At 38.0% G+C, this 9,326-nt stretch overlaps 1 protein-coding gene across 2 annotated transcripts in view; it reads left to right on the forward strand.

The window, feature by feature from the left end:
• The first annotated feature begins 246 nt into the window (after positions 1-246).
• calcrl2 (calcitonin receptor-like 2) overlaps positions 247-9,326 on the forward strand; it is a 33,965-nt gene continuing 24,885 nt past the window's right edge. For both annotated transcript variants that reach the window (XR_003832557.1, XM_029436026.1), the window contains exon 1: positions 247-366. Coding sequence is in view for 1 of the 2 variants with exons in the window: in XM_029436026.1 (XP_029291886.1) it covers positions 317-366 (50 nt within the window). In the remaining variant the exon portion in view is untranslated. The remainder of the gene's footprint in view (positions 367-9,326) is intronic.

The raw sequence follows: 9,326 nt of genomic DNA on the forward strand, positions 1-9,326 counted from the left end.
TGCCTAAACTTTACTTTGGTTCAGGGTAGAAAACTAAATATTGTTTTCACGGTACAATTGAACAAGAACAATCACACAACTGTTTATGCTCCCTTGATTGTGATTTGGGTCAATTTTACTCATAGTTTGCTCCAATTATTTCTGACACTGCTTTGGTTCTTTATTTGTTTTTCCCAGTGAGTGTTTTATTTTGAAAGTGATAACAGGAATATATCTATTTGCTACTGTGCCCAGCTTGGTAGCTGTAGCTGGTCGGGGTTGGTCAGTGTTGTCAGAAGAGCAGCATGAGACCTCTCTCTGTACGGATCATGCAAGCATGGGAATATTTGCAGGAAAAGACCATTTGACAGCTCACTCACACAAAAGGTAAGCATCAAGTATCTGCGTTTCAATTTCAATTCAATTTCAATTCAATTTCAATTCAATTTCAAAGCCAAGCTGCCACATACTTGAAACAGCAGGCGTCACTTATTGCAGTGGTTTTATGAGGCGTCTCTTGAATGTGGTCGTGTGAAATATGTCAGGATGTGAAGTTTTACCCTCATGAAAAAACTATGGCTATGCAACAGTCAAATTACCAAAGATACTAATACAAAGTAAACACTAATTAAAAATTTAAAAACGTAACTTCTTTATCACAAGAAAAGTTAAGTGACTTTTGGGGATTGTAAAGTTTAAATACAAAGTGCAACACAACAGAAAGTACTTTAAGATATCTATAAATTCACAATTCAGCTCCATAGATAGAATGCAAGTTCCTATAAGAAGACTATAGGAATATTATAAGACTGATGAGTTATTATCACAATCCATATTAATAAAGGAACCATTGACTGCCACTTAAAGTTCTTATAGTAATATGTGTTTTTCTGTACAGGGTCGTAAAGTATATCATTGAGGATGAATGCAGGTTGAGGGAAGGTCACACCCTGAGTTGGCTTGTTGCCTGCTTCTACAGTTGCAATTCTAAGTACCATATGAATAGAAATAGAATAGAGTTGAATGAAGTGTCGCTGTGATTATCTCCACTAATATGAAACACAACAGATGGCCGATGAGTCCTTGGTCAACATACGGGAGCCTATACAGTGAGTCAACACAGAGTTAAAGGTGAATAACGAGACAGTATAGATTATTTAGTCATTTACTGGAAGTTTCCTGTCATTAGCAGAGCTCCGAGACATAATCTAGATATAATCAGAAGCAGAATTCATGTTAAGCTTATTTGAGCTTGTATTAAATGTAATTGAGTTCTGAGTTTTAAGTCAAAATTCTACGAATAAAGTCCGAAGTCTGAGAGTAAAGTCAGATCTTAAATACCTTTTTAAATAATAAATAAAAAATTCAGACTTTAAACTCAGAACTTTAATACATTGTTCACATGTGGCCCTAATCCTCCGTAGAGCTTTTGTGTAACCTGAGGTGCAGTACATACTAATACATGAAACCTAAATATTAATGACTAAGGGTTTCAGCTTCATTGATACCATTCGAAATGGCATCAATCTAAAAGGAGCTAAAACACACCTCTCTGACAGACTTTTGCTGTTTTATAAAATGGACAAAACGGTGCAAATTAAACAATGGAGCTACAAATTACAATCTAGGTTACATGGCAGTATATACAATATATACTCAAGGCTACCTTAAACCTCCTCCCTGCTTTGTTATTTTCTTTGCATTTTGCATTTCTCCGGTGTGATTTTCATTCACTTTTACATGCACATTAGCAATCGCCAATAAACCAGACAGAATCGCTGAAGTTGATCTCTTCCTAGAAGTCCTTTCATGTCGCTTGCTGTGCCTGATCCACATAGAAAAAGACACCTGTATACTGTAATCTTACTCTCTGTAATAGTGACACTCAATAATATTATTTTAATACCACCCTCAGCCTCACACTTGCCCCTGCAAAACTTGCAAGGCAGCTTTTATTTCACCAGCAGAGGCTATTTCCATGTTTGCTTTGTGTGCCTCTGTCTATAATTGGCTCCATTTAATTGGAGTGTCAGGAATACCCTTTACCCCCTCTGTGCCAAGTGTTGCCAAGTGGTAATCCTCACACCCAAGACATCGCTCTCAGACCATTTCCTCACTTGACTTTTGAAGGCCTCAGAATGATTCTGGACTATACACTCTGACCGTGCGTCTGTCTGTCCGTGGGAAACTTTCATCCCACCCGTGCCCCAGCGTGTCTTTGAAAGGAACAGCCTGCTCTTGCCAGGCAGCTATCAGGATATTAATACGTGTTTTGGCTGCAACTTTGGTCCCAACCCCCAACTCGCTCTCCAGCCAATCCCCCCTTTCATAACAGAAACAAGCCAACAAGCCCCCCTCCTCTCCAAAGTACCTGAAAAAGCATGTGTTTATTTGAGACTCGGGGAAAAATAACTAGGTTGTGCTGATCATCTTCTCTCTCACTATAATCTACAGGACAGTCAGCTGTCTGGTGGGAGAGTTTGAGTTTGGTTGGCTAGTTAAGGAGATGTGGTTGTGATCATTTCAGGGTTGGACCATTGTGTGTTGGGAGCAATGACTCTATTCTCTGTTCTGCACTGCCTGCGCTGCTTTTATAGCCCCAGGGACAAAGAAATTACAAAAAGACACCGCATGGCATAGCTCCAAGCTGGAGTAGCTATTTTGGGGATCAGCTATGGGAAAATAACCCAAGTCCGTAATCACTCATACACAGAGTGCTCAGTTTCTGTAAATCCTGGTGCTGCTGGTGGGCTGGTTCTCGTAAGTGATTCACATGATCAGACAGTGTTAAGAGCAAACTTTCCAGAACTTAAGGCCAGAAACACTGGACTTTAACACTGGGGACACAAGTTGTGCGCTTATTCATAGTGGAAAACGGATACAGAGCTCCAGAACCGAATAAGAGATGTTAATGAACTATATCAAATCAATTTATGTTCCAGACAAGTACTACGTCTCTTTAAGAGCAGACCGGTGAACAGGTTAAAATATATCACAATGAAACTTCCCCAGTTGATCATTTACATTAAGACAATTATTGTTGTATTACAAATGTTTTATTATTGTATGTTTAAATATGAAAATGAGGCCTTATCTTGTTAAAAAATATGCTGATTTGTATACATTTCCGCATAAACGTGGACATTGGACAAAGATGATCCAGAGATGCAGCTGTCACCACAAGTTATGTCTTATCCCACAAAATAGAAAAAGTAAACTGTTTTCTGACGGAGAGTTTATCAAGGGGTGTTTGGTGGATTCTGCAGCACTCATATGCCCGGAGAAAAGGAGGCATTTGAGAAGCCATGAAGTCAATGAAAGGGACAACAACAGGGAGGGATTTGTTCACGGAGGTAAATGCATGTGTGGACAAGTTGGGACTGAAATGGGACAAGCTGGCAGGCGTGACAACGGATGGTTGTCCAAATCTGACGGGGAGAAATGTTAGACTTTTGAAGAGAATGCAGTATAAAGTGACAGAAATGAACCCTGAACAGAAATGGGTATTTTTGCATTATATTATACATCAGGAAGTGTTGTGTAAGTCAGTTCTACAAATTAACCATGTTGTTGATGTTGTAACTAAAATAGTTAACTTCATCAGGGCAAGAGCTTGTTTGATGTCAAGCACTGTGACAGACAGTTTGTTGCACTTTTGGAGGAAAATGAGACTGAACATGGGGACATAGGCTACCACGCTGCTGTCAGGTGGCTCAGCCTGGGCTAAGAGTGGGACCTGAGAGAAGAGTCAAGACTTCTGTGTGAAGAAAGGAAAAGACGTCCCACAGCTTTCAGATGCAGACTGGATGGCAGACCTTGGTTTTGCTGTAGGTGTGACTGCACTAATGAATGAACTAAATGTCAAACTGCAATGCAAGGGCCTTTTTGTGCATGAAATGTACAGCGCAGTGAAGGCTTTCATGAGAAAGTTGCAGCTTCTCAAGCCAAATGGAGGACAACATTCTCACCCACTTGCCAACACTGAAGGAAACCACACCATCAGCTGATCACCTCCACAGGTACTCATCCATGTTAGAAGCACTGCATGGTGAGTTTTGGAGGCGATTTCAAGACTTTAAAACAGTTGAGAATGAAATGCACATGGTGTTTCCCCATTTACATGCAATGTGGATGATGCACACAGTGATGTTCAGCTTGAACTCATTGACCTGCAGTCTGATACACTTCTGTCAGAGCACTTTAGGTCAGTCTCACTGCCTGAGTTTTACTCTTCCCTGAAAGAGGAGAACTTTCCAGACATGAGGAGACATGCTCAGAAGATTCTGGTCCTCTTTGGATCTACCTACATATGTGAACAGACATTCTCAGACATTCTCAGATCCTCTATCACTGATGATCACCTGTAAGCTGTCCTGCGCATATCCACCTCAGACATTCAACCAGATTTCAGTGCACTTGTTCAAGCCCAAGACAGACTGGATCTTTCTCACTGAACAAGTAAAGTGAACTGAAAAACATCAAAAGCACTTATTGCTTTTTGTATAAAGTTGATTCATTGCTTATCTTTACATATTGTAAAACACCTTTTCAGTATTGGTTTGTGAAGAATACTGATGTAATGATTGTTTTTACTGTTTATTACTTCTCTAGGAGTATTTTCCGATTTGACCCACTCCACAATTTCATATATTTATTGGAAGAGAATATCTTTATTCTTTTGATTACCATTAGCAGCTAATCAAAATATATAATGTACTGCTTTTTACAATGGGACAAAATGAATATTGAGCAGAATTAAGTTCAATTTCTTGTTGATTCGGCCCTCCAACACAGCTCGGGTTTCTCATGTGGCCCCTTGTAAAAATGAATTGCCCACCCCTGCACTAGAAAGACACTAGAGAATAATGGGGTAAATTTTTTAACCGTGAAACTTACCCAGTTGATAATTTACATTAAGACATTTCTTTTTTGTATTACCCATTTTCTAAAATTGTATGATTTAAATATGCAAATGAGGCGTTATGTAATGTTAACTTTTGGTGAATTTAGGAGAAATCTACAGACACAAATAGACAAAGTTAGTAAAATAAACTCCTAAATGTGTAGTTTGAATGTTTTTTCCCCACTAGTCTGAAAGAAGACATGTTATGGAAGCAAAATAGACCCAGAATTTACCACTGCATGAAAAAACAATGTTCTTGCCTGTAGTTTCTCGACGTGATTCAACTGGGAGACTGCATCTAAAACCATTTGTTCTTGGAAGGTGCAATGCATCTTTTCTTGTCACTCCCTGCCAGCCGGTTCAAGAACCCTGTGTGACCTGTAATCGAACCTCCTTGCGGTTGTTGCACAACACGATTTTGTGTGTTGACTGTTTTTTGACTTTCACTGTGTTACATACTTGCCTTGCTCTGAAGTTTTTTAATGTGTATTGCATTTCAAAGAAGCTGCCCTTAAAATGGCATTAATCCATATTCATGTTAACAAATCAGTGGCTCACATCAATATCATTGCCAGGAAGTTTCAAGTCTTTATTTGTCATATGCACATCAATTACAGTGAAGCAGTTGTTGGCAATGAAATTCTTATTTTCAGTCTCCCTCTAACAATGTTGTTACAAAATGTATAAAAAAGAAATACACAAAAGTTAAAAGGAGAATCCAAGACATAAGACGTAAAACAGCATACAACATAAAATATAGTAGGGTACTGGTTTACAGTAGTGATCAAATGAATAAATGTTAATATAGACAGGATAAAATAAATGTATATCTAAACTACGTGTGTAGGTATAAACGGGTAGTATATAAAGTTGAAGTGTACCAGTGTGGTGTGAGTAAAGTAACAAATAGTGATCACTCTTATGGCCTGTGGGGTGAAGCTTTCCCTCCCTGAGCCTGGTGGTTTGGGACCGGATGCTACAGTATCTTCTTATTTATTTATTGTTGTTTGAGACCAAACCAGACCTAAAGGAGGCCCTTATATGGTTAAAACAAGTGCTTGTCAGCATCTGATGCTGTGTTTCCAACGTTGGAATTGGTCCAACAGACAATTCCACAGAAATGCCCTCTCTGGCTGTTCTCATAAACCGTTCTTACTTATATCTACGAAAAGTATTGCACTATAATTCGTATATAACCCACATAACTGGAGGGACAAAGTCAGCGTAGGGACAATATCGGGGTGGAAGGGTGGGTCTGAAAACACAGGACTTTCATCCAGGAGGCTGCTATTTGTGTTCCGTGTGAAACCAAAAGTCCAGGTTGACTTATTTGTTACGTAACTTGCGTACTTATGTAACGCAACTTTGGTAGACTGCAGGCGCTCATATGAACGGTTGTGTGAGGATACGGGCCCTCGTTACGCATCGATTGGCGGGAAAATAAGGCTGGGTTTGAACTTTTTATTCATCACGCAACTGGCAACACAACTTCATAAACAAATAATTGTGCTGTCTCCCTGCTTACTTTATGAGTGTGTCTGCACCGTAGTGGCTAAATATTTTAACACAATAATGGAGTTGTAGAAATCTAGAGCTAAGGTCACGCAAAATGTTAATTTGTTAAAATGTTAGTTTTGTGGTGGCACAAAGTAATGCAAAGTCCACACAGATTTACCAGGGGTGACATTAGACCAAGAACCTTTCATATGCAAGGTAATTATTTCTCTTGCTGCATGACATAATGACAGCCAATCCTCCTAGCAAGAAAATAAATGAGATATGGGCTACACCAGCAGATGTTTTCTTTGTTGCATAAGGTTTATTATGTGTCAACTGGTACCTTCACACCTCCATGTGTGTCGTCACAACAGAGTTACTGCTTAATTTTCTAGTGATGAAAGCCTTAAGAGATCAGGGAGGCCATATTAGAAGAGTCACTGTGTCCAAGTATACCATCAAGCAGTAACCTTTCTGACAGCAGACCTTTTGTTTTGACAGGTGTAACTAATATTACTGATGGCTGAATTCCACATAGATGTATCCAGTTGCAGGCATTGTGCATGCTGGATGTCTGGCTTACTGGGACACCTAAATGTATTGGAGCCAACGTTAGTTTCATTAATTACACCTGTGCTTTTCCTTATATTGCTTTTATATTGTTTAAGAATGAGCATTTGACAGCACTTCTTATTTGTTAGCTATCATATGTTTTTTAATAAGATAGAAACCTTTAAAATCTTTGCAAATATGGCACTTTACCTGAAAATTATAACATTTTTTGCAGTTTGAATTGTTTGGAAAAAATTGCTCTGGCCAAATTCAGAAAACCTCCAAAACTGTGTTTGTATATATTTTTTATTTGTGCAATTTTATTAAATTCATAATCTTTTAAAACAGTGTTTACCTCATTTTTTTAGATTAAAGCTGTGTAGTCAATTAATCAATATGTTGATGGACATAGAAATAATGTTTTTTTGTTAATTTTCTTAAGCAATAACGAAACATGGCAAAAACAAACTGGATCCAGCTTTTCAAAAGTGAAAGTGTGCTTGTTGTATTACTCTTCTATAATAACTAAACTAAACTAAACTGAATATCTTTGGTCTTCAGCCATATGTTGACATTTTATAGACTAAATGCTTAATCGATTAATTGAGAAAATAATGTAATCATTAGTTGCAGCCCTACTTCAGATATATGATTTTGACTTCATTCAGTAAGAATGAACATCCTCACCTTTTAGAGTCTAACAGAGACTTTGTGTGTTTCTATTAAAAGGCTATAAGGATGTTAGCTGTGTCCACTCACTATGCAAGTCCCTTCCCTGTCCCTTTGTGTATGAGTAACAATGGCTTATTTTTAACCTTATGGGCTGTTTAGAAGTGCAGAGGGCAGAAAAGGGAGGAAGTGGTTGCAGGATGACAGAAGAAGATACCATCCTCCTCAACCTTCAATCTTCCTCTGCCTTCCCTCGCATACCTATATGTATACACACTTTTGGGGTTTGTGGTTCTCTGGATCTTCCGCTGGAATACAAATTAACATGAATAATGTGTGACATGCAACAACACACACATACACTTCAAAAACAAATTAATATAGAGTCCATTATGGCAGTGTTCTTCCATATAGAGAAAGCATATGATAAGGTAAACGATTAAATTAGATAACATGGGAATAACAGGGATTATTAGGAAGAAGATAAGAGAAACTGGAACAAAGGGAAACCGTTGGAGCAAGTAAACACTCGATTTCTGGGGGGTTTATTTGATACAGAATTGGAGCGATCATATGAGTAACACAGATTTAAATATAAACATTAAGGAAAAAACACCAGATTATATAACAGTATATACAGTTAAGATGTTATTGACAATGCAATTGGAAATGCATTGCAGTGTATAGAGCAAAATAAGCGCAAAGGGTCATAGTATGTTTCATTATTTATTCAGATTCATTATCAGCACTGGTGTCAGTCCAGTCCATGTCATCCCAAAACAGACCAGATATACTCTATGAAATCTATGAATCACGATACAGACTAGATTATGTAGAGACAGAAGAAGCATTAACGCAATGGCTGACTCTAGCAAAAAAGCTCTGAAGCAGGAGATAATCACTGAAGCAACTTTCAGTAAAGCTGAAGCTAAAGCAGCAATATGAAACAATATCATGACTGCCTAGCAAAAGCAATGGGATGAAGAAAACAAAGGACGTCATCTATATAAAATAAAGCGAAAAGTGGAAGTAAAAAAAACAAGACAGCAAATAATCAAGACAGATTAGGGCACTCGGAATTAAATTAAAGAATGCACTTAATGGGGAAACATCCATCGTGATTAGTATGAAACGCACAAAGGAAAACTTGAGAAGGAATTGAATAATTATGGGGTTGGAGTATTGGAGCTCATGAATGTATTTAGTATTGAAGAAGGTAATTATAAAGTCTTGTTTGAGTTTTTAAAAGGTGATGATTAATAAAGAGATTCTTTTAGTAGTTTTTTCTCTATCTTAATGGAAATAGAAAACTCTGGTCCACACTTCAGCATAGTAGGTGGCGGTTATTCAAAGACAACACTAGTTGCCACCCGCTATTTAAAAAAACGGAAGAAGAGGATGAAATCCCACTTCCCGAAGGATGTTGTAAAAAATAAAATGGCCCTTGATAGTGTGATATAATTAACTCCTAAATGTATTAATATGTATTTGATTTACTTTAATTTGTAATAGTCAATAACTATATGTATTTGTGTATATATAATATTATGTACTGAATGTAACCACACTGAAATATTAGAGTAATACATGCTGGGGTTACTCCCCTCCTGTATGACATCAGCAATAAGGGGAAGAGGACAACGCCCCAGAGGGGGAGTATAGACGGAATCGGAGTTTCGGGCTTCCGGTGGAATCGCAATGCATGCTGGGGTGGCAAGCCTAGAAA

This window comes from Cottoperca gobio, chromosome 7 (assembly GCF_900634415.1).
Source record: "Cottoperca gobio chromosome 7, fCotGob3.1, whole genome shotgun sequence".
NCBI classification, from domain to species: domain Eukaryota; kingdom Metazoa; phylum Chordata; class Actinopteri; order Perciformes; family Bovichtidae; genus Cottoperca; species Cottoperca gobio.